At 37.7% G+C, this 18,263-nt stretch overlaps 1 protein-coding gene across 7 annotated transcripts in view; it reads left to right on the top strand.

Annotated features, from left to right (window-relative positions):
* CENPE (centromere protein E) overlaps positions 1-14,382 on the top strand; it is a 73,891-nt gene extending 59,509 nt beyond the window's left edge. For 3 of the 7 annotated variants that reach the window (XM_057547327.1, XM_057547330.1, XM_057547329.1), the window contains exons 46-50: positions 5,465-5,577; positions 7,042-7,139; positions 9,029-9,212; positions 10,836-11,122; positions 13,848-14,381. In XM_057547327.1, coding sequence (XP_057403310.1) covers positions 5,465-5,577; positions 7,042-7,139; positions 9,029-9,212; positions 10,836-11,122; positions 13,848-13,942 — 777 coding nt within the window. In that variant the 3' untranslated portion in view covers positions 13,943-14,381. Of the gene's footprint in view, positions 1-5,464; positions 5,578-7,041; positions 7,140-9,028; positions 9,213-10,835; positions 11,123-13,847 lie in introns of all 7 variants that reach the window. The other 4 variants (XM_057547325.1, XM_057547324.1, XM_057547326.1 and 1 more) reach the window with 3 other exon arrangements.
* The last annotated feature ends 3,881 nt before the right edge of the window (positions 14,383-18,263 follow it).

The raw sequence follows: 18,263 nt of genomic DNA, 5'->3' as shown, positions 1-18,263 counted from the left end.
GCTGACTCTGACCTATTTTCTTTATAAAGAGCAGTAGTATAAATCTTTTTGACCATGAATGCCATTACACAGTTTGCACCCTCATTCATCATATCCTTACCACTCCCTTTTGTTTTAGCCCAGACACTTCTCACACTTCTGCTACTTGAGTCCAGCCCTAATAAGTATTTGTGCTATTCCTGCTCCAGTGTCTCTTCATTGCAGTTAAAATTAGGAATAAGTCAAGGATGTCTGTTCTTTCCGTTATTTAACATTGTTCTAAAATTTCTGGTTCATTCAGTGAGACATGAAACAGAGAGGCAAGAGAAAATAATCTCAGTTTTGTTTTTCAGCAATTGTTGGTATAGCTAAAAACCAAGAAAATCAACTGTGAGGCTTTAGAATTTTTGACAGTAATTTTTTAATATTTCAAATAATTAAATGACCACATTTTTATTCTTTCAACAAATATTTTTGGGTACCTGCTGTGTGTTGGTCATTGTTCTAGATGCCATGTATACAGCAATGGGAAAAAAAAAATTGAAGTTTCTCCCTTCCTTCAAGGAGTTTATGTTCTTGTTCAGGAAGACAGAGAATAATGAAGTATATATGTGTGTCAAATGGTGAAAAGTGCAATGGAAAAAAATTAAGCCAGACAAGGGTACATGGATACTGAGTGAGAGTTGGGGTATAAGGGAAAGAGATGTGACTTTATAAAGGGCATTGAGGAGAGCCACACCTTTAAGGTGGCATGAAGTGATGGGGTGAGTGATGTAGTAGGGAAGGGACCTTCTAGGCAAAGGAAATAGCAAACACAAAGGCTTCAACACAGAAACAGCCTAGACATGTTTAAGAAACCACAAGAAAGCCATTGTCTCCTGAGCAGAGTGAGCAAGAGAATAGAGGTGGGAAATAAGGTGAGAAGTAGCAGAGAATCAACTCATAAAGGGTCTTGCAGACTACTTTGGTTTTTATTCTGGGTGAGATGGGAAATCATCAGAGGATTTTGGCTAAAGGATATTATGGTCTTACTTAATTTTTTTTAAATTGCCCTTTGAAGATAGAATACAGAAGGGTGCGTTAGTGTGACATGCTAGCTGCTACAGCAAAGGGAACCAAAAATGCAATGGCTCAAATAAGATGGAAGGTTATTTCTCTAACTCATATAAAAGCCTGAGTTCCAGGTTGGGGGATGGCTTCATTCCACATGATCAATCAGAGGCCCACATCTCTCCCATCTTGTTTCTCTGCCACGCCCTTGGGTGCTGTTTTCATCTTAGTGGTTAAAGCCAGGTTGTAAGCTGTCCATGCTTGGGCTCACAGGAAAGGGACAAGATGGAGAAGCTATAAAATCTCTACTCTCAAAGGCTCTGGCCCAGAAGTGGCACACATCTCTTCCTCTCATATTTCTTGGAGTCAGAGATGATTTCCCTAGTTTTTGGCCTGAGCAACTGGAAGAAGGACTTGCCATTTATGGAGATAGAAAAGACTGCCAGAAGAGCAAGTTTGAAAACATGGGAGCAGACTCAGAGTTCAGTTTTGAGCACGTTGAATTTGAAATGCCTACTGGGGACACCCAAGCTGAGATATGTCTTAGGCAGTTGGAAATGTGACTCTGAGAGGGAGAGAGAGAGAGATCTAAACTTGAGGTGTAAGTTTGGGGAATTGTCAGCATATAAAAGTCATGAGACTAGATGGGAGCATGAACATATGGAGAAGAGATGTGGAGTAACTAAAAGATACTGAGATGGAGCAGGCGTGCGTAAAAGAGAAAGAGGGGCAGGTGGGGGGCAAGAGAGAGTGGTTCTAATTTCCTCATATAAGTGAAGAAAGGGCATAAAGAAAGAGGGAGTGAGCAGCAAACTTCACATTCAGTATAGATTGATACCTATATTATGGAGAGACAAGTATCTTTCCTGCATACCAGAAGTAACCATTTAGATAATATAGCGGGGTCTGGGGGGTCTTGTACAGCACCCTTGGGGAAAGAAAGCAAAATACAGGGTATCCATAAAAATCTTTGTACAGTTTGAATTTTTGAAAAATTTGTTTCTGTATATTATATAAATATTCTATAAAATGCAGTCTTTTGCATGTAACTCAAGAGTTGGCATAATAAAAAAATTAAAAACTATTTACCACTATTTGAAAATACCTATCCAATATAATATAGGGTTTATTAATGGAATATGGAAGAAAGTAGTTTGAACAAATGAATCATTAACAATTTCATTTAAATCTTTATATTTTTCCTCTGTTGTATCTTTACAAATTGTTTGTCAAATAGCAGTGAATTTGTTAAAAATTTAAACTGCACTAGAACTTTACGGACATCCTACACAACAGGAAAAAAATCTTATAATGGCCACAGAATCTAAAATAAAGTGTTTGAAGACTAAACAAAAGATGAGGAAAACATATATGAAAGGAACAACAAAACTTCAAAGAGTAATATAGGAGGGCTTCCCTGGTGGCGCAGTGGTTGAGAATCTGCCTGCCAATGCAGGGGACACGGGTTCGAGCCCTGGTCTGGGAAGATCCCACATGCCACGGAGCAACTAGGCCCGTGAGCCACAATTACTGAGCCTGCGCGTCTGGAGCCTGTGCTCCGCAACAAGAGAGGCCGCGATAATGAGAGGCCCGCGCACCGCGATGAAGAGTGGCCCCGCTTGCCACAACTAGAGAAAGCCCTCGCACAGAAACGAAGACCCAACACAGCCATAAATAAATAAATAAATAAATAAATAAAACCTTTAAAAACAAAAAACAAAAAAGAGTAATATAGGAGAACGTGTGGTTTAAGATTTGAAACTTGCCATTTCCTGTTTTGGAACCTAAATACTGTACATCCATCAGTTTTTCCCAAATTAATTTCTAAATTTGATGTAATTTAATTCATACTCTCAAAGGAATTCTTTTTCTGGTAGAACAAGGAAAATTTCTTAACAGAATCCATCTAAAATATAGATGATAAATAGATCATGTTAACTAAAAATTGTATTTTCAGTTTATTAGGAAAACTATTTAAGGTGATCGGTATGTCTTGAGTTCAGCTTTCATCACATGCCAAACGTTTGAAATATGGAATTCTTATTGTCTTTCATTTCTAAGGCAGTATTTCCAATTTTGATTTTTTTTACGTAAGAATTATTTTAAACAATGTTATATATGACTAATTTATTTCATTATATTGCAGTAAAACGTTACTGTAACTTCTGCACTTATAGAATATATTAAAAAAATTTTTGATATCATAAATGGATAATTGTTTTTGGAGTTCTTTGAATTTTTAAAACAGTATATAGACAAATAGATCAATGGAATAGAATAGAGGGCACAGAAATAGACCCACACAAATACAGTCAACTGATCTTTGACAAAAGAACAAAGGCAATTCAGTGGTTCAGTGGAAAAGGATAATCTTATCAACTAATGGTGCTGGACCAATTGCACATTCACAAGCGAAAAAACAAGGCTTGACACAGACCTTACACCTTTCACAAAAATTAACTCAATTGATCATAAACCTAAATATAAAACACAGAACTAGGAAACTCCTAGAAGATGAGATAGGAGAAAAAGTAGCTGACCTTGGGTTTGGCGATGACGTTTTTAGGCACAACACCAAGAACACGATCCGTGAAAGAAAAAATTGATAAGTTGGACTTATTTAAATTAAAAACATTTGCCCTGTGAAAGGCAAACCATAGACTGGGAGAAAAATGTTTGCAAAACATATCTGATAAAGGACTGTTATCCAGAATATACAAAGAACTCTTAAAACTAAATATAATAAGAGAACAAACAACCCGATTAAAAAACAGGCCACAAATTTGAATAGACACCCCACCAAAGAAGACAGACACATGGCAAATAAACATAAGAAAAGAGGCTCAACATCATGTCATTACAGAATTGAAAATCAAAATGACAAGAATAACACTACACACCTATGGTATCTCAAAATACCGTAACAGCCGAAATTCAAAACACTGACAACGCTTGATGCTGGTGAGGATGTGGAGCAACAGGAACGCTCAGTCATCATGGCAGAATGCAAATAGCACAGCTACTTTGCAGGAAAGTTTGGCAGTTTCTTAGGAAACTGACACCACTTCAGCCAGACACACGCCCAGGGAGTCCCTGATATCAGCGTCTGGTCCAGAAGGCCTGGGTATTGAACTGGTGCTCTGACTGAGCAAACAGTGGGTTCCTCTGACCCAGTCATCAACCTCCTTGAGCTGAGCATCTGTCATTTTTAGAAGCTTTGCATCTTTTTAGTCTTTGCCAGCCATTGTGTGTGTACAGATGTTTTTATGGGGGTTGGAGTGGGAAAGCCTAGAGGAATAGAGAGCTCTCTGGGTTCCTATTTAGATGGGTTTATTTTTGTATTCAATATCTAATAGTATTCCACTGTGTGGCTGTGGTACAGCAATAAAAAGAGCAATTTATTCAGCAGTAATAAGAAGTGAGCTCTCAAGCCACAGAAAGACATGGAGGAATCTTAAATGCGTATTGTTAATTAAAATAAGCCAATCCGAAAAGGCTACATACTGGATGATTCCAGCCATATGACATTCTGGAAAAGGCAAAACTAGGGAAACAGTAAAAAGATCAGTAATTGCCAACAGTTTAAGGGGAGGGAGGGAGGAAGGATGGATAGGTGGAGTGCGGGGGGTTTTTAGGGCAGTGAAACTATTCTGTATGATAGAGTAATGATGAACACACGTCATTATACAAGTGTTAAAACCCATAGAATATACAATACAAACAATAAACCCTAATGTAAACTATGAACTTTAGTTAATAGTATTGTATCAATATTGGCTCATCATTTGTAACAAATATACCACATTAATATGTTATGTTACAACAGGAGAGTTGGGGCAGGGGGAGGGCACAGTATATGGGAACTCTGTGTACTCTCTGCTCAATTTTTCCATAAGCCTAAAATTACTTTGAAAATGAAATCTATTCATTAAAAAAAAAGATTTATATGTGGATTTTTATTTCTCTGAGTAGAAAGTAGATATATCACTGGATTGAACCATCTTTGACTACAAAATATCCTCAACAATGCTACATAATACTTTGTGCCTTAAATTCAGTTCTAGTTTGATATTTATATTGCTGTTCTGACATTTTTTTCTTTCATTTTCCTGATTAACCTTCGTCTGCCCATTTCATTGTTTTCAACCTTTGTTTCATTTGTTTAGGTAGATTGTTTTTAAATTGGGAAAAAAATTGTTTTAAGAAACAAAAGTCATATGTTTTCTAAGTATGTATTAGCTTCCAAGAGCTTCAAGTTATACTTCACATCGTATATCTATTTGTTATTCATTTCAGTGTTAAAATTTGTGCCTTCCCTGCTTTTCATATATTTGAAGATTGCTGTTTTAAAATGTTTCTACCAGATCAAGTCAGTTAACAACTCTTCAGAACTGCTCTAAAATTATTTTATTTTTCTTTTCTCTAAAAAATTTAGGACAAAGTTGCTTTAGGAGCTAAGCCCTATAAAGAAGAAATTGAAGAGCTCAAAATGAAGCTGGTGAAAATAGACCTAGAGAAGATGAAAAATGCCAAGGAGTTTGAAAAGGAGTATGTCTTTGCCTTAATTGAACATGACTTTAAAAGCTTAAATTTCCTTTCAAAACTATATAAATTTCTTTGCATTAGTTAACTTTTTAAAATATATGAAAATATTGTTATTGCTTTTTAAAAATATAAATACAAACATTCACAGATTTTAAATCTATTAAATTCTCATTACATATGCAAAGTTTTTAAAATAAGCACAATTCTGATTACTAACACACTATGTCTTTGGATGCTTCTTGCTCAATCATATATAAATAGCTTTAAAATATCCTTTTTATGCTTGAGAGTAAATGTTAAGAACCTGTGGGGTATTTAGCATTTGACTAAGGTCTCTGTTGGTTCTCTTAATTTTATTTGTTCTTCCCATTGTGTTTTTATGAAAAAGTTGTATTTCCTTTTAAATTATAATACCTAATGCCCAAGAGCATATCCTCTTTTTATTGATTTATTTATATATAGTACTACATACGTAATAGCATGCCTCAAGTTTTTTGTGGTATAGCATAATGAAAAGAACATTAGCCAGCGTCAGGGAAACTAAATTAGAAATATGTTGCCTCTAATGAATATATTACCTTACACAAGCTGTTTAATCTCTCTGGGCCTCACATTCATAATCAATAAAAGGATAGGTTTATATTAAAGGATTTTTTAAGATCCCTTCTGGTTCCTAACACTTTTAATTCTTCCTATAAATCTTTAAAAATATCTAATGATGATATCTAATTTTGCCTAAAATGTAGCACTCTGAATCTTCATTCGTTCTAACCAGGCTTCCGGTGATAAGAAGTGAAACTTAGGTCTATTAAGATCTTCATTATAAAAAGCAATTTTACTTATAGAATAGAATGGGCAGATACTGTCAGCCTCTAAGAAAAGCAGAGTATCATTGCTGATTTGTCATTGCTGATTTATCATTGCTGATTTATCATTGCTGATTAATGCTTAAGCAAACAGTTCACAAAATGTCTCTACCAGGGAACAATGAGTAGAATTTGACCTTTGACTGTATCACCTTAGACCAGAGCTGCAGCCAGGGTTTGCTTTCCTGACAATGTAGAAAGGAAGCTGCTTTTTGCTTTCATGCTCTGGTAATTGTTGTACCTTCAAGGTATTTCTAGGACCTCATGGTAACAGACCAATTATTTATTTTATGGTGCCCCCAGATATAATTTTACACACTATCCGGTTAATAGCTATTGGACTTCCAGAAATTTAAAAAGAATTGATTTCTCAATGTTAAAAACAATTGCTGCTGCAACCAAACAGAATACTTCCAATTTGGTGGTGTTATAGCTGTGAGGTGCATGATACCAGGAGGGTATCATGAGGGCTCATCTACTGCTACCAGGACATTGTGTTGATGTGATGTGTCTTATTAGAAAATTCTTGACAGCAGTTGTGTTTATTTCTTCATTAAAAATTAGTTTCTGGGCTTTTACATATTTCTGTTATTCTTAATAGAATCGCTTCGACAAAAACCACTGTGGAATATCAAAAAGAAGTTATAAGGCTATTGAGAGAAAATCTTAGAAGAAATCAACAGGCCCAAGATACCTCAAGTAAGTAGAAAATGCTGCCATTTCCCAATCTTTCCATTTTACTTCAATACACTTACATATTTTGAAGACTGCTATTAAAGGTATGATAGTCAAAAATAAAGCTAAGTTAATCACTGATTTAGAAAGAACTATTTTTATTTTTTTGGCTGCGTTGGGTCTTTGTTGCTGCATGCGGGTTTTTCTCTGGTTGCAGTGCGCGGGCTTCTCATTGCGGTGGTTTCTCTTGTTGTGGAGCACGGGCTCTAGGCGCGCGGGCTTCAGTAGTTGTGGCACGTGGGCTCAGTAGCTGTGGCTCACAGGCTCTAGAGCACAGGCTCAGTAGTTGTGGTGCACAGGCTTAGCTGCTCCGCGGCATGTGGGATCTTCCCAGACCAGGTCTCAAACCTGTGTCCCCTGAATTGGCAGGCAGATTCTTAACCACTGTGCCACCAGGGAAGCCCCAAGAAAAAACTATTTTTAAAATGAATTCATTGGGCTCATATTTATCCTGTGACATCTCCTTAGTTTACTGTAATCTTAACTGTCTATCCATTATAGATTTTTAGAAAATACAAATTTTACTTTTGCATAATCAGATCTTTACCTATTAGTGAAGATATCTTCAGCACTGCAAAAGAATGACTTAACTATCAGGGTAGAAGTACACTTCCCAATAAAAATACAAGCATATGTCTTAATAGATTGTAACATGTGCTTACATGTGTAACATGGTTACAATAGATTGTAACCATGTGCACAGTAAAAATATTATCAGTTCACAGTAAAGATAACTAAATATTATCCTACTAATACTGAAAATATAGAGTTGATGCATACTTGCAAACTTTTTGAAATTTATCTTAGGAACAGTCTTCAAGCTTAATGATCAAATTTCTGCATATATATCTCTCAAACTATACCTTTTTTTGTATTTCTGTCTCTTATATTTCATTTGAAAAGAGAAAATGCTGAACAGTACTTGGGGCAGCTTTGTTTAGTAAGACAAGCATTGAACAATGTATATAATAAGGATTAAACTAAAAGTTCTGTGTGCAAGCACACTGAAAATTCTAAAGGTCAAGCAAATGTAAGATGATATTTGTGTGTATTATTGTCCACTCATTTAAAAAAAAGAATTAGAGATAGTGTTAAAGATGATCACAGCTCCTATCTGGAAAACTTTAAGGGATAAAAATAGAACTGAGGATTCCTTGTTGTTACAGAAGGGTCAGGATAATTGCTCTTGATTTGTAAGTGACTTTCAGGTACATATTGTCCCTGAATTCAGAATAATTCAAAAGGAAATAGACATTGAGTATCTTCCCCACACACACCTTACCCCTCTTTTATAAATCGTCAGTGACCCAGTGGATTATTCTATTTCATAAGCACCTCACATTTGTATGCAGTTTTATCTAAAATTTACAGAACAGTTCCTTACATTACTTTTACACACACAGTGTAGAATACTTAATAATATATGCTCCAATATCATTCTAAGGTTTATCTAGTGAACAGGTATGTGTTGAATACTTGTGATGCGCTGAATGACGGGGGTGGACCCCACACACACTGTAGGAAGAAGCCCGCCAGGTGATTCTACTGCTATGGAAGATAGATCAATGGAGGACAGCTCTGGGGAGGATTGTTACTACTACAGTGATGGTGAACGATCTCCGCAGGATTATGAGAGTGGAATTGGTGGGTGGAGAGAAGCAGGAGGATTCGAGAGCTGTTTAGAATTGATGACCGTGTGAGGTTAAGGGAGAAGGAGGTGGGCAAGGATGACTTCCAGGGAGATGGTGGTGTGTTGGTTTTTATAGTGACTTACTACCTTTCATAATGTTTTCTTTATTTCTTTATGTGGAACTACTAAAATTATCACCTGTCTGTATTTTTGCCTCCCGCAGTGGTATCAGAACACGCTGATCCTCAGCCTTCAAATAAACCCTTCACCTGTGGAGGTGGCAGTGGCATTGTACAAAGCACGAAAGCTCTTATCCTGAAGAGTGAGTATATACGGCTGGAAAAGGAAGTTTCCAAGTTAAAGCAGCAAAATGAACAGCTAATAAAGCAAAAGAATGAGCTGTTAAGGTAAGATCTGCTCACACGATATAGAAATTATACTTACGTCTTACATGTCGGGGAGGATGATATAGACACATACATAAATAGCTTTTGCAGTTGGCAATCCTTCACACATACGGAGAAAGTAATTTTTAAGTTTCATAAAATATGTCTTTTTTAAAAGGCATAAAAATATGGTAGCACCATTCCAGATGTTGGCTATCTATCAATTGACCTATGTTTAACTAAGCCGAGAACTAGGAAGTAAAGAAAGATCTTTGAGGGAACAGCTTAAATATACCACAAGTCCATATACCCAAGTCAATGAGGCTCTTACTCAAGGAGGAACCCCTTAGGTCCATTATCGTAGCCTACTTAGTTTTACTTTATAAACAGTTCTAACAAATTTAATTATTTGGCTTCTACCAAAGACTAGAATCTTGTGCTAACCTCTACCAATGAGACAATAGGAGAAAAATAGGCATTAAACAAATAATTCCACAAATAACTAATCCTTTGTAATGAGTGCTATCAAGCAAACAGCAACAACAAAAAATAGGACATTATGAAAGGGTATATCACAGAGGGATCCAACCTTATCTAGGTATGGGGAGAGGTGGTGATCAAGAGACTAATCCTTAAGACTGGATGTGAAAAATGAGTAGAAATTAGGCCAGGTGAAAGGAGAGGTGGGTAAGCCTTTTAGGCTGAGGGAACAGCATGTGCACAGGCTTTGAGTCAGGAAGAGTGACCAGCTGGTGGAACTGAAAGACATCCACTGTGGCCAGGGCATAGAGACTGAGACAGTGAGGTGCAAGATAAGATGCCAGAGGTAACTGGTCCAGGTTACACAGGCCCCAGAGGCCACTGGGAGGACGTTTGGGTGGTATCCTAAATGTATTGGAAGGATTAACTCCACTGGAGGATTTTAAGCCAAGGCCTGCTGAGATCAGATAGCATCACGGTATAGGAGGCCCCAATTTAGGAATGTGTTTATTGTTGTCCAAGCAAAAGATAATTTTGGCATGGGCTGGAATGGTGCCAATGCAGATAAAAATAAGGAAACGAATTTGAGAAATAAGTATGAGGTTGTATCAACAGACTTGGCCCACATAAAGGAGACAAGGGCCCCTAGGATGGTTGCCCAGGTTTCTCTCTGGAGAAACTGGATAAACGCTGGTGGCATTTCCTGTGAGAAGCAAGACTGTAACTAATCCAGAAAAGCACCATGAATTATTTATTTTAAAATGACAAAGGTACATTAGAATCATCTACCCAGACTGATTTATCAAATTATGGCCCCAAATTATCAACAGATAAACCTCTGGACGGTATCACTGATTTGTTTAAAAACCTGATGTCATGCTCTGAGCTTTCTTTTCAAAACTCCATGATTATGGAGGTTTATTACAATTACTTAAATTATACTGACCTCATTTCATTTTCTGAACTGTGGAAACAGTCCAAACAGGAAGCATTAGGTTGAAACTTAACTATAAATATGATAAAATGGTAAATTATAGGTTATGTATATTTTACCACAATTTAAAGCAATTTTTTTTTAACTTAAACGTGAGTACGTTGCAGGAATTGCAGTCTTATGGTCTCCTTTTTTCTCCACCTGCCCCGCCCTGACCCCTCACATTTAAGCAATAATCATCATCTTTCCAGTGAGGTCAACACGTGGAAAGAGAGAACCCTTAAAAGAGAGGCTCACAAAGAAGTAACTTGTGAGAATTCTCCAAAGTCTCCTAAAGTGACTGGAACAGCCTCTAAAAAGAGACAACATATGTCATCTCAATGCAAGGAAAGGAATTTACAAGATCCTGTGCCAAAGGAATCGCCAAAATCTTGGTTTTTTGATAGCCGATCAAAGTCTTTGCCGGTACCTCCTCCAGTTCACTATTTTGATAACTCAAGTTTAGGCCTTTGTCCAGGTAGGTAAATACACTGGTTGCTTGGAAATGGGGCGGGGATGGGGGGCGGATAACGGTTGGAACCTCTCTTTAATATGTGGTCCCCATAGGGCAGGTGTAGACAAGAGAGGATGGCGTTGGTCAGGCTCACAGTGCCCAGACTTCATGGCTATTTCTGGGGGAGAAAGTTTCTCCAAAGCACAGCTCTGAAGTGCAGTAGTCACTTTTTACCCCAAGTGAAGCCTTTTTTTTTTTTTCTTTCCTTTGGTATGTAAACATTCTATTTGTGAGTCATTGCTTAGCAAATCAAATCTGAAAATAAGATATTATTTCTTTAGAAATACAAGAAAACAACCCCAAGTGAAGTTTGCCTCTTAAACCCTCAGCTTTTCCCTGGAATGGACAAGCAACCTGTCCCAAGGACATAAAGATACTACCTTATAAACAAAACCAGTTTTACTGAAAAAGACTTTCTTATCAATTCAATAGGCCAGTATTTCCTATAGGATTATATTCATTTTACTCAAGCCAGATCATAGACTTGTATCATTTACTTATTCATTTAATCAACAGAATTTTTTTATTTCAACTCTGTGTCACATATTAGACCCTAATGATACATTAATAAGCAAAACCAGATATGGTCCCTGCCCTCTTAGAGCTTACAGTCTAACAGGTATAGACAGTAATCAAGTGACAAAAAAAGGTAAAATTCTAGAGTGCAAATGGCTATGAGACTTATAATAGGTTGTTGTTTTTTAAATATTACAGAAGTCTTCCTTGAAAAAGGGAACTGAGATCTAGGAGGTTAATGTGAGTTAGCTTAACAAAAAGGGGAGGGAAAAGCGTTTCAGGCAGATGGAACAGTGACAGCCGCAGTCAGGGTAGGAGGGACCACAGTCAGGGGAAGGATTGAAAGAAATATGCTGTGGCCAGAGCACAAGGAACACAGGCTTCTGTGGATGTAGTCAGTGAAGCCAAAGAGAGAGCTCAGAGCCAGACATGCAGGACTTTGTAGATAGTGTAAAGGAATTTAAACTTGATCCTGTAGGCATATAGAGGAAGCCGCTGGAAGACTTTAAACAATAGCAGGGGAACGTGATGACTTGTAAACTTTGAAAACATTACCTCACCTGTTAGGTAACCAACAAATCATAGGAGCAAGAGTTTGACAGTTGCCTGGGCAAGGGTGACAGCATGAACCTGGGCAGGTGCAATGGAGATGGAGAGACGTGGACAGATGGGAGAGATTTGGGGGCAAAATGAGCAGTGCTAGGTGCCTGATCGGATGGCCTGGGGTGGAGTCAGGGATCGCCCCCAGCTCTGCGGAGGTGCTATACACAGAGGTGGGGAACATGTCAGGAGAAGCTCTGTAATATGGCGTTTCTCAGTCTTTCTCACCACATAGCATTTATCATGTGCCCACGTGTGTATGGCCACAGCCCTTTGTGACAGTGTATCTGCCTCTCAGAAACACGCTTTTATGCACTTGTAGAAACCTAAAGCAACAAACTGTACATTAAGAGAGGCAGCTGCCAGAGATCATTTAAAGCTCTGAGCAAAGGTTACCAGGGTTTATGAGAACTCTACTTTGTGACAAAGAAGGAATCAGTCCGTTCTCATCAACTACACGTCAGAATTGGATCACGTCAGCACTCTGACAGTGCTGTTAGAGATACAGGAAGGAACAATGCAATTTGGAAAAAATTTTGAACTATTCACTTCACTGAACAGTATGTAACAAACATTTGAGGACCTTCCATTAGCTAACACTTCCACGGAACTTTTGCTGTATACACACACACACACCATTTTAGAAGGGTCTATTCAAAAACTGATAAAGTTTTATAATCACCTTTTGATTTTTATCTGACAGTGCCAAAGGCACGTGCATAATATGAAGTAATCCAACCTCAAATAAAAATGCTTAAGTCTTTTTATCAATACGTGGATCTCTCTGGTACAATTTTTAAGTAAAATAAAAGAGTAGTCTGGAGGGATATATAAATCAAAAACTGACCAATTCCGAATTAAAGGACATAGTCTCAGCTTGAATTAGTAAAATATCAGTCTAAACAAATTTTAATTATAAAAGGAAATTTATATTATCTCAACACCTAAGATAATTTCCAAGACCAGTTATTCTAGATTTACTTTCATGAATATAATAATTTGAAAATAAATATTGTTTATAAACAGATAGATGCAGTTGAAGTGCTTTTTAAAGGCTCAAAGAAAACTTTTTAAAGATGGCTAAATATTCTCTAAAATACATAGTATTTGTACAGCTCACCATTTTTTTTCCCTAAAAATAGGACAAAAGAAAATCTAACTGAGTTAATCTGTGTTTGGTTCACTTTGAATCTCAAATTGATGAATTCCAAATAAGACTTTATTACTTCTTGGTTTTATGTACAATATGGTTTTTATAACAATTCATCTTATGAGAAAATGGGAAATAAACTTCTTCAACTTCTGAAACTAACACACTATTGTGAAGCAATCATACTCCAATAAAGATCTATTAAAAAAAAAAAAACTTCAACTCTGCTGAAGTGAAATATAGTTTTTTAAAAAGCAAAATAATGAACCATGTTTAAGTGCTGTGTTTCATTCTTCTTACATCTCTTCTTATATCTCTACTCCAAACATCCTTTTCACTTTAGCTGTATTTGGTATTTGTGTATGTTTTTACTAAGATTACTTCTGTTGTTGATTTTTTTTTCTTTTTTTTTTTTCCTCTCAGAAGAACAAATTGCTGGAGCAGAGACTGTGGATCCCCAGCCAGGTCCTTGGCATGCCTCCTCTGGAAAAGATGTGCCCGAGTGCAAGACTCAGTAGATTCCTCTCTGTCACTTTTCTGGGGGCCCAGCGTTCCATGTTTGGAAATGCCTGTGTTTATCACTGGCGATGATGTCACAGGCCAACTTAATTTCAGTTCAGTTTTCACTTTCCCGGTAGAATTGGAAGGTGAAGGAACGGGATTCATTCCCGTAATTTAGAATGGTGATAGCAATACCTTCTTCTTGAATGTGGTAATCCTTTAGAAGTTGAATAGTTTTATTTATTTATATGTTTTGTAAAGAATAAAGTTATTGAAGGAAATTTCCAATCTTTCCATGTATACATAAAATGTATACTTTTTTATTAATGTAAAGTTATCCACATATGACTTAGAGAATTCCAAAGCATGATTCATAAATTAATATGAAACATCATTTAATTAACAAAATTACAGACTCCTTTTTTTAGTACCTTAAACATTCAATAAACGTTTGCTTAGTTCTGAATGACAGCACCATGTAATATTAACTGATGGTTTCTCGGTGGGGTACTCAGGGTATATTTGGCTCTCTTCTCTTCTGGTTTGTTGACTTTCAGAAGTTTGCTCTAAAAATACACACATGCATTCCACACTTAGGTTGTTAAGGAATAGCAAGTGATACGACCTCTTCATTTCCTAGTTTTAATCTTCCTTTTGCTGTAATAAGCTACAAAAGTTATTTCTCACTTTTCAGTGTTTTACCAACCACCCCACTCCCTATATAAGCACCCTAAATTGGTTGGTTTGTTATTAGACTTTGTACTCGATTGCACATTTATTCCCAACTGGAAGAACCACATAGATTTATTCTACCCTTTCACTTTAGACATGGGGAAACAGCAACCAGTGTTTCCATCAAAGTTTTCTAAACCTGGGGTCCCCACAGATAACATAAGGCATTCTAAGGTGGACCTCATGTAGGCTGTAAAACCTCTGATATTTAATGTTAACTTTTGTGTGTGGATTCATTTTTCTAGAGTACTAAGGTCCATACTTGCTTTTATCATACTCCCAGAGAGGTCTCTGACCCTACAAGAGGTTATGAACTACGTTTTAGAGAGTATTTGATATTTTATAGCATATAACTTTGAAAAACCACATAGAACAGCAAGATGCTTAAGGTTCAGAACAGAGTTAGTGATTTCAAGGCATTCTTGGCTCTTTGGTAAGAATATTTATTCAAAGGAAGAGATTATGAATTGCATCATAGCCATCATTCTAAAGTCTGGATTGGATATTTTCCCTTATCTTAACATACTGTCACAGGAATTCACTAGGGCTGAGGGGAAAGTGTCCCCTCCTATAATCTTCTCCCCCGGGCCTGTTTCTCCTTTTCACCCTTACCCAAACAGAACACTATAACAGCACTGCAGGTTTGATTCTTTACGACGTCTAGTAGGTACGTTCACCTGAATAATAAAACTAGTTTAAAGGCCATTAAAAATATAGTCAGTCATCAGGTTTCCAGTCTAGCAGAATGTTGCTTAACTCTCTGAATTTGGATGTCCATTTCCTTCCTTGGATTTGGGAAATTTGGGGCCATTATTGATTTCTTCAAATCAGCTCTTTGTCCCCGTCTCTCTTCTGGTCTACTTGCTAGTGTCCCATAAGTACCTTAGGCTCTCTTCACTTTTTTGTTTCTTTTTGCTTCTCTGACTGGATAATTTCAAATGACCTGTCTTCCACTTTGTTGATTCTTCTGCTTGATCAAGTCTGCTGTTGAACCCCTCTAGTGACTTTTTCAATTTGGTTATTATATTCTTCAGTGCCAGATTTTGTTTGGTTCTTTTTAATAGTTTCTATTTATTTGTTAATATTTTCATTTTGCTCGTGCATCATTTTCCTGATTTCATTTAGTTGTCTGCATTCTCTTGTAGATCATTGAGCTTGTTTAAAACTATTATTTTTAATTCTTTGATAGGTACTTCTTAGATTGCCATTTCTTTGGAACTGGTTTCTGGAGATTTATTTTGTTCCTTTGAATGGGCCATGTTTCTTTGTGTGCCTCCTGACTTTTTGCTGGGTTTTATGCATTTGAAAAAACAGCCACCTCTTCTAGCTTCGTACAGGGGAGCACCATCAATGAGCTCATGTATAGATGCTGGGGTCCTCTGAAACCTTTTGGTGGGATTGCAAATTCTCTGGGCTTGTGTGTGTGATCTGTCAACTCGAGAGGGTTGCCAGCACTTTTTTCAGGAGCTCATAACCTCTCCCTCCTTCTGGTGTCTGTCTGCAGTACTGCGGGTTCTTTGTTGCTACAGCAGGAAGCCACCCCACTGTCCATTTTTCTCATTGGCCCTCAGGCAACCAGAGTACATCAGCACCCCAAGTCAGGCGAAACACAAACCAGTCACTTGTGCAGCCATCCAAAAAGCTGGAACGCCAGACGCACGCTCTACTCTTCTTCCTCCCTCTCAAGGATGAAGCTTCGAGCTGGGCACCGTGTCCTGACTGTGCAGAGCCACACCAGCCTCTGATGGCATGGCAGGCTCTCTGGTGCCAAACCGTGCCAGTTCCATCAGCACTCCAAGTAGGGGGGCGTGGCCAGTCACTCAAGCAGCCCTCAAAAAGCTGGAACTTTGGATGAATCTTCCACTCTCCTCTTTCCCCCTAGTCCCCATGATGGGGAAACTGAGCCAGGGGCTAAGCTGTGCTAGCCTGGGAGAGGCGTAGTAGCAGGTCAAAAACGGCTCTTCTCACCCGCTTCACTGTGGCTGTCCTCAGCTTTGCCCTCACCTAGGGTACTGCAATTTCTTAATGGGCTTCTGAAGTTCTCACAAAAGTATTTTGGTCCATATATTGTTAAGTCGGTGTCTGTCGGGGAAAGAGAGCTGGCACTTCTGTTCCTCCATCAATGTTGGAATGTTGCTAACCTCTAATGATCTGAGTTTCAATATTGTGATGAGTGTTTGTGAAGGAATGGTAATGAAAATCAGCAGTGGAAACTTGCAAGAAGGTTAAAAAGCAGTAATATGGTCAGACAATACTAAAATGATCTGAAAAGCAAAATTAGGACCAGAGAAGACAAAATATATTTATTGTTCATAAGAAACATGTTCTTGAGCCTGGCAGAATTATTACTGAGAGCCTACCATTCATATTCAGCGAATATTAAAAGACCATCTACTATGAACTTATCATTGGTCTAGGCACCAAAAGGTACTGCCTTTGTGGAACTCATATTGTATTTGGAAAACAAATAACTCATATACTTTTAATATGAGCTGATCACAGGGTGAAAAAGATACAGTCCCTAGCCTTGAAGAAATTTAGTCCACTGACAATACAGATGGTTAAGCAAATATTTGCATTACCATGTGACAGGCTGTCGGAAAGTAACCATTACTGTTGAACATCAGTGGGTGAAGAAGGGAGGCTGAAGAAAGTTGCATCAAGAAAGATGCAGCTCTGAAAGTATCAGAGTTGGCCTTGATTAGAGAACTTTCATGTTCATAAAATGTGTATTCCAAAATCTTCAAAAGTCAAAGGAAAGGGATTGTTATTAAAGCAAGGAGCACAGCTGGATATGGTTACAGATCATTAGACCCAACATTAGAAGCTAGAGTAGGGCAATGAGGTTCAGTTACCAAAGACATGCAGAAACTAGGTCACGGTTTTGGGGTTTTTTTTTTAATTTTTAAAGGGCAATATTTGCTATCCATTATAATTGAATTTGTAATAATCATTAAGTACAAATGTAACATACTGTACTGATGGTTTTACATGCCGAGTCCTTCCTCACAACATCTCTGAGGTAAGTGCTATGACTATTTCAAGGATGAGAAAACTGAGATTTATAGTTAAGTGACTTAGCTAGTGAGGGAAAGATGTGGGACTTACCTTTATCCTTCTGACTTCACAGCCTTTGTTCTGAGCCACTGTGACTATTATAAATACACTTAGCTCCAAGAGCAAAAAAGTGATCTAAAGAAGTTTATTTTTCTCACATAAGAAATCCAGAGGAGTTAGTCTAGGGCTGTTGTCTTGAGGCTGTCTTCAGGGAACCAGGTTCCTTCTCTCACCCAGCTGTCTTTATGCGTCTGACCTCACACCAAGTCACAACATGGCTGCCATGTCCCTAAGCATCATAGATGCATTCCAGGAGAAAAGAAGGGAAGGAGCAAAAGTCAAAAGCCTTTCAGAGAGGCATCATCTTTTTATCCAAGAAGGAAGCCCTCAGAGATTTCAGCCTATGTTTCACTGGCCAGCTCTAGTAGCAAAGAAGGCTAGGAATTTGATAGCTGTTTTCCAGCCTTTATAAAGTAAAAGGCAGGGAAAGTCAGTTGGGTGGGTGTTGAGTGAGCCCTACTTAAATAGCCCATGCACAAAATAGCCTAA

The sequence above is a fragment of the Balaenoptera acutorostrata genome, chromosome 5 (assembly GCF_949987535.1).
Source record: "Balaenoptera acutorostrata chromosome 5, mBalAcu1.1, whole genome shotgun sequence".
Classification (NCBI taxonomy): domain Eukaryota; kingdom Metazoa; phylum Chordata; class Mammalia; order Artiodactyla; family Balaenopteridae; genus Balaenoptera; species Balaenoptera acutorostrata.
The sequence above is the reverse complement of the archived record's forward strand: the minus strand, read 5'-3'. Positions and strand labels throughout refer to the sequence as shown.